Source organism: Humulus lupulus, chromosome 6 (genome assembly GCF_963169125.1).
Source record: "Humulus lupulus chromosome 6, drHumLupu1.1, whole genome shotgun sequence".
Lineage (NCBI taxonomy): Eukaryota > Viridiplantae > Streptophyta > Magnoliopsida > Rosales > Cannabaceae > Humulus > Humulus lupulus.
The window spans coordinates 222,558,223-222,575,465 of NC_084798.1; the positions used below are offsets into that span (position 1 = coordinate 222,558,223).

The 17,243-nt window shown below is 29.2% G+C and overlaps 1 protein-coding gene across 3 annotated transcripts; it reads left to right on the top strand.

Moving 5' to 3' along the window:
* Positions 1-961: 961 nt before the first annotated feature.
* LOC133783537 (wall-associated receptor kinase-like 9) lies at positions 962-9,425 on the top strand. 3 transcript variants are annotated; one of them, XM_062223189.1, is made up of 6 exons: positions 962-1,269; positions 3,203-4,178; positions 5,373-5,486; positions 6,185-7,390; positions 8,022-8,057; positions 9,096-9,425. In XM_062223189.1, the coding sequence occupies exons 2-5, from the start codon at positions 3,251-3,253 to the stop codon at positions 8,054-8,056; spliced, it is 2,283 nt and encodes a 760-aa protein (XP_062079173.1). In that variant the 5' UTR covers positions 962-1,269; positions 3,203-3,250; the 3' UTR covers position 8,057; positions 9,096-9,425. The 3 variants fall into 3 exon arrangements, with proteins under 3 accessions (XP_062079173.1, XP_062079174.1, XP_062079175.1); XM_062223190.1 differs by having other exon boundaries at positions 9,186-9,425; XM_062223191.1 differs by lacking the exon at positions 962-1,269 and having other exon boundaries at positions 3,301-3,493; positions 3,657-4,178.
* The last annotated feature ends 7,818 nt before the right edge of the window (positions 9,426-17,243 follow it).

The following is a 17,243-nucleotide window of genomic DNA, read 5'->3' on the forward strand; positions in this document are numbered from 1 at the left end:
ATTTTTTAAAAAATAAAATAATCAGAGATGGGAAAAAAGTAAAAAAAAATGATATTTATGAACAAACCTATTATAAAAAGTCATTATATGAAAATTCAACCCATGCAAAATATAAATTGATCATAGTAATATATATTATTTTAATGACTTACTTGATAAAATATTTTTTTAATAGAAATTAAAATGAGATTATAAAATTAAAGCCCATTTTTTCACCAATTTTTTTGAAAGCAACTAAGATGCATAACAGTAAATGAATATACATATAAACTTCACAAAGGAAATTATCATGAAATTAATATTAATAAGACAATACAATAATAAGCTATGAATAAAAATCTCAAAACATGTAAAATGATAATCAAATGTGAAATAATTGTATATATATAAGTTATATAAACTTAATTAAAGAGCATATATTTTTTAACATGATAAATGTAATTAATTAGATTTGATGTAATTACATACGTTATTTGCTAAATATAATAAAAATATGTAAAACTATAATTTTTTTATAATGAATTTTAATATTAAATTTGATAATTTTTGTTATAGTATGAAAATTGTGTTTCAATTTCTATTTATAAATATTATTAACAAATATAATTAAATAATAAATTATTAGAAATAGAAAACATGATATTTTTTATTTATAACTTGCAAGTGCTCAATTAATTCTTCACCATTGATAATTTCTTAACATTATTTCTAATGAGTAAGATATTATCTACATAAAAAAACAGAAATATCATTATCATTTGATTTGTCTTTAGTTGATAAACACAAAATTCGTCAATATTTTGTTAAAAGTCATAAATTTTAATTATCTCATCAAATCTAAGATTTTAAGAACGAAAAACTTACTTAAATCCAAAAATATACCTATTCAACTTTCAAATTTTTCATTCTTATCCCGGTACTTTAAAGCATTACGACAAATCCATATAAATAACTTCTGACATATCCGTGTAAAAGACTTCTTTCTAGCTAAAATATCTATTAGACCACATCAAGTACTAGTCGATGATGGTTAGTATCTTCTAATACATATGGACCAAACACAGACTTTTCAACTGTGGAAATGTTTCCTCGATTCTTCTATATTTTCTTTTTCTTTTTTCCCTAAATTAATTTCGTGTGTCTTTCAATATTATATATATTCTCACTAAAACACACATATACCTTCCAAATTTCTCATTGATGAAAAAATAATTAACACTTTCCATATCGATCTCTCTGGGAAATATAAAAAACGCTCGATCTCTTTTGGTAAGTAACACAACATCTCATAAACTCATACCATATCTTGCTGTTTCTTGGAAATAATTTTATCCCTCTATATTTATTTTTTATGTTTTTTAATTTCTTATTATCTACTTTCTTTTCAATATATAGTTTATTTAATACTTATGAGAAAGTAGAGTATTTATTTTAAATTTCTATACAGAATCATTCAGTTCATTTCTAGGTATAATTTATTATTTTGAGCTACAAGGCAAAGTAAGTTGTACATATAAAAGAATTCATAATTTTTAGTGTTATTCCCATAAATTTTCAAAAGGTTTGAGATTAATTTTAGGTGTCGAAATTAGAATTTAAATAGTTTATTGCACGAACACACACATGCTTTTTCTTTTGTGTTTGAAACAATTCCATTATTATGTAGGGTAATTATATAATACATCCCCCAAAAGGGGCATACCATTGCGTTTTTCTTGTTTTCAGCATGTGAAATTTTTGTATGAAATAGATTTGTTTGATCCTTGGTTTCTACAAAAAATCTTAGTTTTAGTCATAATAAATTTTGCGACTAAAATAAAAAAATTTGTGACTAAAGAAAAATCATCTTACCTATATCATTACTAAAAAGTCAGTGGTTAAAATTATTTGTCAAAAAAATAATAGGTTGTGACTAATAAAACTATATTAGTGACAATTTGTGCTTAAGTATGACTTTTTAGTCATAAGTAATATTTTGTTGTTACTAAAAGTGGCATTTAGTCACACAAAATATATGTTGTGACTAAAAAGTTATCATGGTGAATTATTCAAAATTTATAAAAAAAATTTGAAAAAAAATCGCACATAGTTATGTTATGTTGGTAATGACTTATAATCAGATTTTAACTTTTATAAAGAGCGTTAAAAATTAAACTTTTAATTAATTGAGATTAAATTTTAATAAGGATTTTTAACAAATGTCACCAAAAATATAGGACTTTTAATTAATTGAGATTAAATTTTAATAAGAATTTTCAACTAATTTTATATTAAACTGATGGATATTATTGTTAAATTTAAATTGAGATTAATTTTCTTTTAAAAATAAATTGATATTATTATTACTTTTCTTGGAGAAAGAATTTAGCATTAATTGAATAGAGAAGATTGAAAACAACGTTAGTTTATTTTAACGTTGTCAAATAATTTTATTAATAGTTAATTAAGTTAGATGACGTGTCTAAAATTAATTGGTGACACAGGGTAGAGACAGTATAACGGAAACACCAAATTTTTTTTCAGGTCTTCTAATGCATGAATGTTTGGTTCAGTAAAGACTTTTCAGCTGTGGATGTTTCCTCGAGTTTTCTATATTGGTTCATATATATCAGTAAAGATTTTTCAGTTGTGGATTTTTCCTCGAGTTTTCTATATATGCTTATTTCTTTTTTATTTTATTTTATTTTTTTTCTGCTGAAAAGAACATGCACATACTGATAGGATGTCTTCTTCTTTTTCTTTTCTTTTTTGTTTTAAAAAAAAGAAAAAAAAGAAAAATTGAATTTCACATATCTTTGGAATATTATATATTCTCACTAGTGTCACATAAATTCCTTATTCACACAAATAAAATTTCCAACTTGCTCATCTCTCTCTCTGTGGTACGTATCACAAAATATCCTCTTTTATTAATTCATTGTTTTCTTTTTCTTGTTATCTACCGTACGTCTTCTCAATATATATAAATATATATAGTTTATTTAAGTAGTATATTCCTGGGAAAAGTAGAATAATATATAAAATTTAATGGTATCATTCTATCAATTTCGACATGATGCAAATATTTTATATCTGGCATATCATATTGCCATAACTTTAATAGTGTAAGAATGAAAAAAAACAATATTTCATGCATATCTTTTAAAAAAAAATAAGACATCACCTTTTATTAGATAAATTTGTTACTGTTTTTATTTTTTAGATACGAGACGTACGTGAAAGTGATCATTAATAAAGAAGAAAGAAGAAAATGGTAGTGACTACTATGCTGAACTACTACTTGTTTGTTATCATAACTGGATGGTTCTTAATGTCAAGGTCGTCAACAGTACTAGCTATACTTGTCAAACCTGGTTGTCAAGAAAAGTGCGGAAACATAACTATCCCATTCCCATTCGGAATTGGATCGTCCAATTGTTATTTTGACAAATGGTTCGAAATCTCATGCCACAACTCTGTGCCTTTCCTCAAACACATTCAACTACAACTACAGGTACTTAACATTTCGTTATATGATGATGGTGTGTACAATGACGAATGGGTTCGGGTGAGAAGCCCCGTCAGTTTCTTCAACTGTGCAAATAAGATAAGCAAAAAATCAGCAAATTTAACAGGAAGCCCCTTCTACTATACTTCTTACAATGACTTCATTGCAGTAAGTTGTGGTCTTGTTGCCAAGTACGAAATAAGGAGCGGTATCAGGGTCGTCCAGGATGGGTGCAGTAGCAGCAACTCCACATGCTCGTCATCATCATCATCCAATAGTATTGATTTTAGTAATTGCGACGATGGCGTTAAATGTTGTCGTACTTCTTTCTCTATGGGTAGTGGTGGCAGCTTTGAAATCTCCATGGATATTGATTCTTCTACGACTCATGCAACAAATCGTGATAACGAATATTGCAAATATGCGTTCGTGATAGATCGTTCTGAAATTGATAAATACAAAACATCCCATGATGATTTGGATTATTATGTTCCCACCCTACTAAGTTGGTTCCTTAATGATACGTATTTCGACATATTTAAAACACATGTTATCCCAACCAGATCCAGATCTAGCAACTTCTACTGCGACAGCTATAATGGTACTTTAAATTCCTCTCTAGATAGGATATACAGCTGTCGCTGCGGTTATGGATTTCGAGGGAATGCGTACATTCAGGATGGGTGTCAAGGTAATCCTCAATCCACCACTAATATTTTTTAAATTATTTCGTATATATATATATTTTGGTGCACATGTTTACTATTAAATTAAAATTAATAGTCCATATTTATATTTATAGTAGTTAATTAATATTTATAAAATTAATTTTGATATTTACCTAATGAAAAAAGTGTATTTATTATAAAAATATAATATTGTAAAGTTTTCATTTTTCAAATATATTTCAATTTATAAATATAGCTAGTGTCTATTATTGGTTGAAAACAAAATTAATTATGGCAAAAAAAATAACTAAATTCGAAATTGATGTAGAAAAAAATTATTTACCTGTTGGTGACTTGCTATACCAAGTCACTATGTTATCAAATCATCATAATTATTAGTACTCATTTATGAGTCTTCCATATATATTTATATATACTTGAATGTTTTTGTTAGTTATGTAAATAATTAGTTTTGTTTTTTTAATTTATGTTTTGCTTTGCATATGCTCCATTCTTTTTAATTCTAAAATTAAATAAGTTGTTATAATTTTTTACTCTTTAATTTTAAAGATGTTCTAATAAATGTGGAGAAAATATATTTTAATTATTTTTATTTATATAAAACACTTGAATACAGAAGAGATATAAACTTAATTAAAGAGCATATATTTTTTTAACATGATAATAAGATTATTTGATGTAATTACTTACATTATTTGCTAAATATAATAAAAATATGTAAAACTATAATTTTTTTATAATGAATTTGAATATTAAATTTTATAATATTTGTTATAATATGAAAATAGTGTTTCAATTTCTATTTATAAATATTATGAACAAATATAATAAAATAATAAATTATTAGAAATAGAAATACATGATCATTTTTTATTTATAAATAACTAAAGGACTAAATAAATAAATAAATTGCTTTAGTTGGATAAAGGATATTGTATGTCTATAGAATATTTAATTTATTATTATTTTGACAATATATTATTTAATTATTGATTTTAGATATTGAATTTTATGAAAGTATATGCACGTACTTATTACACAAAAACGTACAAATATGTATTATGTAATGTAAACTAATGGAAATACAAAGATATACATATATATATATATATATTTATCATAATAAATATATAAAAAATAGTAATATATATTTCAAATATATAGTAACAAGAAAAATAATACAAATTAATTGTCAGATATTAATGAATGCAATGATGAGAAAACCCCGAATCTATGTCATGGAGGCAGTACTTGCGTCAACACAATGGGGGGATATCGTTGTAGTTACAAGCACAAATTTATCTTTATAGGTATGGTTTTATAATTTGGTATGTATGCCTGCTTATCAATTCATCATAAAATAATATTTTATAATGCATGCACGGTTAATTAACTAATTCTGTAAAAATAGGGAAAATTCATTACCAATAGTGGTACATATCTAGGAATTCATTCATTCCAACAAAAGTAAAAATAAATAATAATAATAATATTGGATATAATAATATATATTAGAACAAAATTTTAAATATTTATTCGTAAAATTTAAATAATACAAATACATTTTTTTGATAAATTGTAAATTTATTTTCAAATAAGGGAAATATTGTTAAAAATTAACTATAAAGTTTTGAAATATTAATTGGAATTTTGCCACTTTTTTACTCGAACATTACTACAAAAAAATATAGACATTTGCATCCCTTTTTTAAGTGACACAATAGAACTTTCACGTCACTCTACAAAGCAATGTGTGTATGTAAACTTGTTGATATGAATGAAGATTAAAGAAATAAAATACAAATAAGAATCAATTTTCATAATACCTTAAAAAAATAAGTTAATGTGATAATTCTGTTTATTTATCATAAAAAGTTTTGAAGAGAAATAAAAGCAATATAAAGTTTTATTTAATTTACACCAATTTAATATTACAAACTAATTGTTAATGCTTTGATTAAAAAAATGTCATATATTTGTGTTTATTTATTCATAACTTGTTAAACAGGAGTTGGGAGTGCTCTTGGAGTCTTAGTACTTGTTTTTGGTACATGGAGACTATACAAATTCATAATGAAAAGAAAAGAAATTAAACAGAAGAAAACATTTTTCAAACGAAATGGTGGCCTTTTGTTGGAACAACAAATACACTCGAGTGAAAACAATGTCGAGCAAACCAAGTTGTTCGATGCAAAAGAGTTAGAGAAGGCAACAAATAATTTTTGCATAGACAGAGTTCTTGGACAAGGAGGTCAAGGCACTGTGTACAAAGGAATGTTGGAAGACGGAAAGATTGTTGCGATAAAGAAGTCTAAAATAATTGATGAAGCCAAACTATCTGAATTCATTAATGAGGTTGTTATTCTTACGCAAATCAATCATAGAAATGTTGTCAAGCTGTTGGGATGTTGTTTGGAGACAGATGTTCCACTTCTAGTTTATGAATTTGTCTCAAACGGAACGCTTTCTGAGTATATTCATGACAAAAATGCAGAGTTTCCTTTTACATGGAGCATGCGATTACGAATTGCAACTGAGATTGCGGGAGCTCTCTCATACTTACACTCAGCAGCTTCTTTTCCAATTTATCATCGAGATGTTAAGTCTACAAACATACTCCTTGATGAAAAATTGAGAGCAAAAGTTGCAGACTTTGGTACATCAAGAACTATTTCCTTAGAGCAAACTCACTTGACCACTTTAGTTTATGGCACATTTGGTTATCTAGATCCTGAATATTTTCAATCTAGTCAATTTACCGATAAAAGTGATGTTTATAGTTTTGGAGTGATTCTTGTTGAGCTCTTGACTGGACAAAAAGCAATATCTACAGCAAGATCAGTGGAAGGAAGAAGTTTGGCGACATATTTTATAATGACAATGGAGGAAAATAGCAGTAGTCTGTTCGACATTCTTGATGGTCAAGTTCTCAAAGAAGCGCCAAAAGAAGAGATCGTAGTTGTTGCTGATCTTGCACAGAGATGCTTACATTTGAGCGGAAGGAATCGACCTACCATGAAAGAAGTAGCAATGGAGCTAGAGAGGATACAAGTCATTGATAATAAAGATGCAAAGGGTAGTCAACATGATTATGAAGAGCTAGCATATGCACAACCTGAAGTTATAGACTACTCTTGGAATGCTTCCACATCATCAACTTTTGTTAGCAATGCATCTAGTTCTTCGTTGCATCAAGAATTACCATTATTAAAAGGTATCTTTTTGTAATACTCTTACCTTATATTTTCTTTTTCAAATTTAGATAATTAAAAAACAATAGTATATATTTGCCTGGTCAATTATAATGTGGAATTCTTTATAGATTATTGTAGTTTAATAATGGTAATAATAATACAAACAATGTAATTGTAATAAATAGGCAGAATAAGATATTGTTTTGTATTCGAATTTTAAATTCAAAGTATTTCTTAAATAGTTATTAAAAATGAATTATGTATACATTTTCCTAATAAACTACATATATAACACTTTAACCATTTGTTTTATTTAATCCAGGAACTTTGTGATTGGCTGTAGTGTGTAATGTATCTATAAACTTATTTCGTTTTATTACACATAATAGTAATAATAATAATAATGATAATTTCTAGAGCTAACTAATAAAGTAATTTTAATAATGTTTATATGTATTGTTTAATTAGTATCCATTTTAATTTATTCCCACATTGATTATAGCCAATTGTTATCTATTGTGACAAAAAAATACTTGGGGAAGATTTAGTGTTGGGAATGCTTAAGTTTATTATTATAATTAAATTTAATTAGAAAAATATAAGAATTTAAACATATTTAAGCGAAGCCTCTCATTTCTTTGTTTCGTGCAGCTCTCAGCTCACATTATTCTCAAGCACCCCACTGAGGTACAGTCTCTCTCTCATTCTCATTTCTCTTATAAATATATGTATATACAGTAAATTATATGTTATAATTTTGTATTTTAGAGTTTATAGTGTATGCATAAATAAATACTAGTTAGCTTTGCTTTAACAGATTTAGGGTCTGTTTGTCATAGTTTTTACTTTTACTTTTAAATATAAGAAGAAGAAAAGTAAAAGTTTGAGCTTTCTAATTCTCGTTTGGATTTATATTTTGAAAGAGTTTTTTTATTTATGGAAGAGCTTTTCATAGTGTTTGGTATATACTACATAAAAGCTTTTATAAAATAAATATCAAATTTAACCATAAATATATGTTTATAAAAATAATATATGTTATGTCTGAACTTATTTGAAAATCAATTGTTCTTTGGAAAAAAAAAATCTAATTGCATATATATATATATATGAATTAATATTAATTAATAAAAAATAAATCATAAAAATCTAAACATAATTAACAAAAAATCTAAATTTTAAATAGAATATTCAAATATAAAAATCTAAATGTAGTTAGAGAAAGATATTTTATATATAAAACAATAACAATAAAAATAAAAACTAAAAAAAATGGTACATAGTTATTTTTAGAAAAATTAGATAGAATATTTTTTAAAAAAAAAAGAATCGTATTCTATATCTGCACAATTTAGGATATAGATGTAATTTATTTTTTTCTTTTATAAAAAATATGGGTAATATAGGTATTATGAAATATTCATTAAAACAAGAAAATAACTTATCATATTTTTTGGAAGTCTTTCCTGAAGAAACTGGTCAGTCACTGTTTCTATGTTTCATCCAAACACACCTAAAAGTAACTTTAAGACTTCAAAAGTTCTTTCAAAACCATGCAAAACAGGACTTACGTGAAACAATATTGAAATGTGAAATGTAAGATCTCAAAGGGTCAATCTATATAAATAAACATGCATATGTATAAGCAAAAAATAATATGTTAATTAAAGAACTGAAGTTGCCAGCAAGTTTGTGTAATATTATTTTTTCTTATGAACTTTTCAGGTTTATCATCCAAAATAATATTTTGGAGTCTCTCTTTATCGTTGGTTCAACAATGGATTTTGTTTGGGTGATATTGTTGTCATTTTGCAGAAATATATTGCCTTTGGAAACATCTTTGAGGCTCTGGTTTTGATGAGTTGGACTTTATTGTATGGAGTTATCAACATTTGAATTCATGAGACTTTGTTATGAACATTTTATATATGGACTTTATTATATATGTACGAGACTTTGAATATTTTAGACTTGAAGACTTTTATAAGTGTGAGATTTTAGATAATTTAGACTTGTAATTTTTATGTTGAATTATGTATGTTGTAGATTTTATTATGCCGGTACGAGATTTTGGATGAAGACTTTATTATACCTCTGACTGTTGTGGTTGACCGAAGAGCGGAATAAGTTCCACATATAACATTGAGACAGAAACTGGTTACCCTATTAAAACATTCCTATATAATCACTACAATTTTATTCGTACAAAATATATCAAAGAAGAAGACAAAAACCAAAGAAAATAAACCATTTCTACAACCGAAAGATAAAAGACATAACCAATGACGAAAATGAAACTATTTGTAGATTGAAACAAAGACCACAACAGGGGTTTGAGAATGTAGATAACATTACCAAAGACATAATCACAATACATGTTTGTGCTTCATTCTTCCACCGCTCTCATTTACATTCTGGTTTATGTAGATGATATTATCATAATAACTGGCAGTGATTCCACACTTGTTGATAATTTCATTCGAATGCTTCATAACAAGTTTACTCTTCCAGACCTTGGGCAACTTCGTTAGTTCTTAGGCATTGAAGTTTCCTACAGAAAGGCCAGCTGCATTTGTGTCAACAAAAGTACATCTGTGATATGCTTGACTCCAAAGTAGCTCAAACTTCTGGCTCAGTCAACAAGCCATTGTCTCAACATGACGGTGATACCATTGATGATCCTACTGAGTATAGACGTGTGGTTGGATCTCTTCAATATGTGACTATGACGAGACCTGACATTGCCTTTGATGTCAGCAAGGCATGTCAGTTTATGCAGCAACCAACTTCTGCTCATTGGCTTGCTGTGAAACGCATTCTTCGGTACCTCCGAGAGGCACTCAAACACATGGTTTGAAGGAAATCTTGTGTTGAAGCTATTGTCTCCTAATAAAAGTTGCAATTCGTTCTATTGTTCTTTATGTTTTATTCTATTATAAATATTTTATTATAGGTGACTTGCTAATGTTGTTAAATGTGTCATCTTACAAGTTAGATTTTTTCTTGTTCTTTTGCATAATACATATGGTTAAATGATAGGCTCTATGGAGCATATTAGGCTCTATAGTTATCTGTGCTGTTTTTTAGTTTTTTCTACTGTTATTTAAATCTATTAAATAATTTGTGCCAAATTCTGCATTGGCTTGTTTTGCTTGCTGAAACTAGTTTAATATGTTTGCTATATCTTTATATGCTTGCTATCGTAATTTTTATGTTGCTGACTATAATTTTAATATGCTTGTTGTCTATATATGTATATAAGAAACTAGTTTTATGGCTCTTTTGCAGATTTAAACTTTGTTTATTGTTTTATTGTGATAAGCATTGGAGAGATAGCTTTGGAGAGATAATAGATAATGTGTGAAACTTGATGTATTGCTTGTACTCTTTTGAATCTTTTCTTGTTCTATATATTTTCTCTAGTTTTCTTTGTTATTCTTTGGATTTAGCCGATACAAATGGTGAATCATTGTTTTGTCCTTATTGACACTTTAGAAACAATAGCTTAAAAGTTGCTTTTTTTCTTTTGGATAATTATCTATCAGCACTGGTAGATAATTTTGGGTTATGATGATTCTACACTACATATATATAATATGGCCAAATGTGTTAAGTACTTCTACATATCTAAGCTTATGCTTTCTACATATACTCATGTGAAGTGATCTCATGTTTGTCATTTATTCTTTTAAATTTCTGTTGAGAGTTTAGCTGTGGAATAAAAGAGACATTGGTAACTATGCTCTCTCTGATATATTTTACTTGCACTCATTTTATTCTAATGGGTAACTAGTTCATATACTGTAAACTTTAGGATAGAAAAGTTCAAAATTTTCTTTACTCTGTCATTATTTTGTGCTTGACTAGTACTAGTGTAGAGTCCAAAGAACTTTACTTAGCTAAGTTAGATAGTAGTATAATAATAATAATAGTATTATCTTTATGACTGTGGATTTTTGGTTTAGACTGGGATTTATTTGGACACTCAGCACTTGTAGATTTTATAAGTTTAACCTATAGTTTAAGAATATTAATTTTAACCTAAGGTTTGATTAATATGACTAATATTGAGGGTAATATTTATTATATTATAAGGTTTAGATAAGACCCAATAAGATAATAGTACATGTCATGTGTATGTTTAATAATGATTAAGTATTTTTGGGGAATAAATCTATTAAGGTTAAAATTTGAATACCCTAGGGTCAGTCAGCAGCTTTGAAAACGTTAGAAGGCTTAGTCAAGGCTGTTTACTCAATTCAAATTAAGCTAAAAATGTGTAATTTTGTGTTTAAATAATCAGCGTATGCCGATATATCGCAGCTATAGGGGGCGATATATCGTAGCACGAAGATACGAAAAACACGAAACGTTGCACGATGGCCTCGGGCATACTGGCCCAGGCGATATATCGCCTACAGGGGGCGATATATCGCCTCTTTCAGTATATTTTGAAACATTTTGAAAATGTTCTCCATTCAAAACTTCAACCTCTTGATAAGTCCAGCATCTTTTTGAACGAGTCTTCAGCCTCTGCTGAACGATAATTCAAATGTTTTTCACTTAAAAAGCCATTATTTTTATTCAAGTTAAATGAAGATCTTTTCACTCTTAAACTCTATAAATAGGACCTAGTACTCAGCCATTAATTCATTCTTCAAACTAAGTTTAGAGTTGCTAAGTTGCTAGGTTATTGTGAGAGTGTAAACACTTGGGTTGGGAATTATAAAGCTTGATCACTATAAGCTTACCAAATACTTGGGAAGTAAGGTTCTATTCACATTTCGGTTCAAGGTTTAGATTGGTCATAGAAGTACTCAAGGTATCCCAAACTCTAGTCCATTTCTGCATTATTTTCTTTAAAGTTCTCATAGTCTTCTACTCAGTATTCTAACCTTATTCCTATTCTTGGTTAGGAAATCTAAGTTCTTGAGCACAATGTTTTTGGTAAGTATATTTTGATAGTATAGTTCCCTCATCACTTTCATCCCTTTTTCTTCAATATACTCACCCTATTATAAATGGTTTTTAGGAGTGTTCCAAGGTCCCAAATCAGTTCTCATATCCCAGTTATTTTGGTAAGGAAAATAGGATAGGATTTATGTATTATATGCTTTTATATGTTATCTTATGATTTTATGTTATGTAATATGTTATGTTAAGTATGATTGTAGACTTGGGTATATGACCTATATGACTAACAAGCCCCAAATAGATTATGGGCATATGACTTGCTTAGCTAGCAAGACCCCACTAATCTAATGGGCATATGGCTTATTTAGTTTATGGGACCCCAAGTAATAATGGCCATTATAGTATGTATGTGACATAAGTGTTATGATATGTTTTATGTTTCTTATGGAATTTATGTATATGGACTATGTGTTAGATTTTCCTTGCTGGGCATTAGGCTCACTCCTTTTTGTTTATATGTGCAGGAAAATAGTTTCAGTGGTGGGAAAGGTTCTTGGAAGCTTGGGGAATGTGTATTGAGGCAGAATGGATTCAAAGAGCCGAGAGTTTCGATTCGAGGATGTAGTTTTTGTTTCTTATGGTTTTTATATGTATTTTTTCACATTTTATTATGTAATCTCTTTTTAATTATCATTATGTCATGTTTTGATTTTAAAACAATGGGATCCCATGTCCTAACTTAAATTTTATGTAAGTTTAACCTTTATTTTTACAAGTTTTAATAAAGTTATGATCTTTTCACTTGTAAGTTTTATTAAGGATTATTGTTTATGTATAGTTTTCGTTAATGGTCCAAAAGTCTAGAGTAGCTGGGTCATTACAACTAGAGAAGGTGAGGCTTTTAACTATCCAGAAGCTGTAATAATAACTATTGTCCTTTCTCATTAAACAAACTGAAAAAGGTTGAATAAAACAAAAAAACATTTACACTCTACTGTCACAAAAATGTACAAGAATATTTCTGGATGATCAAACAGAATTAACTTAGATAATCTTTAAGTAAATGGCTAACTCATATTAGAAGAGCAAACATTTCTCTCTACTAGCTGGACATGATACCTATGGGAACCAAGATATAGAAACATTTTAAAGTTAGATACTTATAGTCTAAAGAAGAAAAAACTAAAGAAAGCATTAATATTCATGCACAAAGTCATTTGTTACAGCTATACTTGAAAGATATCTTTGTGATATTACAGCTATACTTATACTAGAGAAAGTAGATTCATATTGTTTTATGCATAATTTTATGAAATATATGAATATTGCATCTGGTCTGGGATTTCTTTTTCTTCTGTTGTTATATGAAAATGCCTGTTGTTATAGCCAGCCATGGGTAATGTTTCATGAGCAATTTTTTCTTCAAATAATGGCTGTGTCATGTTGTTTATGGTATATCTTAGTTTCTTGTTAATTATTTAATTATTTAGGTTTCTTCCTCCAGTAATGGATGTGAGATTCTATCTAGTCTAGTATTGGTTATTTGAAAATCTCATCTTCTCAAGCTTCAGATTTTTTTTAATTCATTTTGGTATCTTAGTAGTGATCACTGCAAGCATAATAGTTGTTATAGGTCCTTTCTTTCATTCTCTCTCTCTCTGACCATTTCTAAATGTTGCTGTTTGTTTGTGTTGCTCTTATAGATATATTTGTTATCTTGATACATTTCACAAGCCTTGTTTTAAGTTGCATGTTTTGTTGCTTCAGTCATTGTTTTGCACGGTAGTACATCTTGCTATACCTTGCTGTTTTGTTAAGTTTTGGAGTTACTACAAATTTAATTTAAACTTTATATGCTTATAGGTGGAAACTAGCTTAAGTCTTATGTTCTTAATAATAAAATGACTTTTTTTTTTTTACAATGTGCAGGTATATTGAGATGATTTCTTTGGAGCAATTCTTGACAACATTTGTAGTTGAGGCCTTTAGAATGGAAGAATGTATTTCACTAATTTTTGTATACATTTCTTGTTTTGTATTTAGTGATAAAGGAATCTAAATTGGGCATAAATTATGTTGTAATATGATTTCTTAAGCCTAGACTAGTAGACTAAATATTGTAATTACATTTTAGTAATTAATAAAAATCTATTTATGTTACTTTATTTGGCTTCAACTTTCATATTTGTTTTCCTAGTTTTGTGTAAGTTAAAAAAGATTATGTTTCTCTAATCTAATATAACACATGTGTTATACTAAAGTGTAGTATAACACAAAAAATATGTTATACTAAAGTGTAGTATAACACAAAAAAAGTGTTATATAATCGACTATAAATAACATAATTCAACACTTATCTATATATTAAAATAATACAGAAATTGTGTTATCGTTGACAGTACAATAACACATCTGTATAACACTGATAAAGTGTTATGTAAAGTACCCTGACCTACGATAACATAGTCGATCTTAACACATCAGAAAGTGTTATCGTATGTTTTGATAACACATTTTCGGTGTTATTAAAAGCATTTTTTTCTTGTAGTGCAAAGAATTGAGGAGGTAAATGGGATTGAAAAACTGTCTTACCAACATTAGATACCATTAAACCAGTACCATCACCCACATGAAGCTTGTCTGACCCATTGTAATCTTGCTTCTGCAGTAGAGTAGACTCATCATTAGTACAATGGTTAGTAGCTCTAGAATCTGGGTACTAGGAGGGGTCATTGAGCATATTAGCAGAAGCAATCAGAGCAGACATATGAGGTTGTTGTTTGTCAACTAAAAGAGCTCCATATCCAAGGAATTCAGGATTGAACTGCATGTAGCATTTAGAAGCAAAGTGACCCTGTTTGGAGCACTACTAACAGATAGGGCGCAGAGCTGCTTGGTTGTTGAAACCCCCATGATTGGAGCTAGAAGAAGGAGTAGACATCTTGGAGTAGTTATTGTGGAATTGACCTCTACCTCCTATGGTATAAGGATTCCAATAGCCTCGACCTGAGTTATTGGTGGTATTTCCTCTGACAGAATTAGCAAACTAATTGAGTGAAGACTGATGGGAATATGCATTTCGTTTCTTGAAGGCCTGGGACTGAGAAAGATTGGCCATAGCTGGTGAAGAATCCAGTTCTTGACTAACACGAAGAAGATAATCATTTAAAGCAAGAGAACCTTTCTTGATATTTTTGAGTTAAGTTTGATACTAATCTACCTTGGTCGTGGTCTGAGAAGTGTAATAGGCATCAAGAATGGTCCACACCTGAACGGAAGTCTTGCCACCGATGACACGAGTAAGAATGCCTTCAGACATAGATGAAAGCAACCAGGAATATACCAGTTGATCCTACTGCTCCCACTTGCTGAATTCTGGATTAATCCTCTTCGCAGTGCGATCAGTTTCGGAGAGAAATTTCTCAGGTACGTTGTAATCTGGATCGATGTAGTCCTAGAGTTTATGACTTCGAATAGCTGCATAGACTTGCGGACGCCATAGAAGGAAGTTGTGGAGGTCAAGCTTGACGGAGAGAATGTGGGAGAACACCACTGGAGAGAACGACGAAGCTGAAGAACTAGTAGGATTCGCCATAGATGAACACAAAGAAACAGAGAGAACAAGACTATCGAAAGATTGAAGGAGAAAGTGGAAACGAATTTGGAAAAAAATGGATCGAAGGAGAATCAGAATGGCTCTGAAACCATATAAAGAATAAGGAATATGGAAACTATGAACTGATTCTCATTACACAGCTGATAGAGTACAAAGTATATATATACAGAGGAAGTTAGAAAAGAGCTATACATTCAGTTAGAAAAGGCTGAACAAATAACTAACACAAAACATAATCCTAACTAATCCTAACAGTGACTACCCATCAGTCACTCATCTGATAGAGCCATTGTAGGAAAGCCCAGGTAACGGTTTTGTTACACAGCTATGGGCACCGAGCCCCATAGTGACTTGCTTGTCAGTCACTCAGTATGGTTAACAGAACCTCAAAGTGATATTCACTCATTTGTTCAGGGCTATAAGCTCCGTATGATCATTCTAATCATCATTTGCATGCTTTGGGTACTAAGCCCCGTAGTGACTTGCTTGTCGGTCACTCAGTATGGTTTACCAGAACCTCAAGTGTTAAATCACTCATCGATTAGGATTGACTTGATAGTCATCCAATCAGGAGGGCATGATTTCTTATCCTCGATTCCCCAGCATTGTTTGCATTTATTTGCATGCTTGAATAAAGCTATGTTTGCTAGGCATGCCATATATGATTTGATATCATGATATGATTGTTCATGAGCATATTGGGTTTTCTTGCTGGGCTTCGACTCACGGGTGCTATGTGGTGCAGGTAAAGGCAAAAGAAAGCTGAACCATCCTTGAGTTGGAGAGCTTAGGTGACGATGTGTACATATGCAGCTGCTCGACCGCCACGGTCGAGGTTTGAAGGTGAGGGACTAGAGCTAAACCCTGTTTTGCCGCTTAGATTGGCTGGTTGTAAATATTTTGTTGTAATAAACCTTTAAATTATATTTTTGGGATCCCAATGTATACAGTAAATGTTCTAATGAAACGTTACATCTTAATCGAATTTTTAATCCCTAAACCGCTAATCATACTTAGTTACACGTTTACAGCCAAATGACTCGATTAGCAAGTTTAGCACTGTTTGCAATGTGCACCGTAACGGTCCCTGGAGTTTAGGGCATTACAAGAATGCATGTAGCATAGCATTCGAGTGTGATGATATCTAAAGTTTGAAAAGTAAAAACTTGATTGGTATCTCAAATATAATTTATTTTATTATTTTTGGTGCATAGAATAATGTATCGAACATATTAAAAAGCTAAAGTTTATACAAAATAAATAAAGCCAAATAATTCCAACTCCCAATTACCTTCTTTCCTGCTCTATTTAATATGTTCAAATCAATGGTGTAGGGAATTATT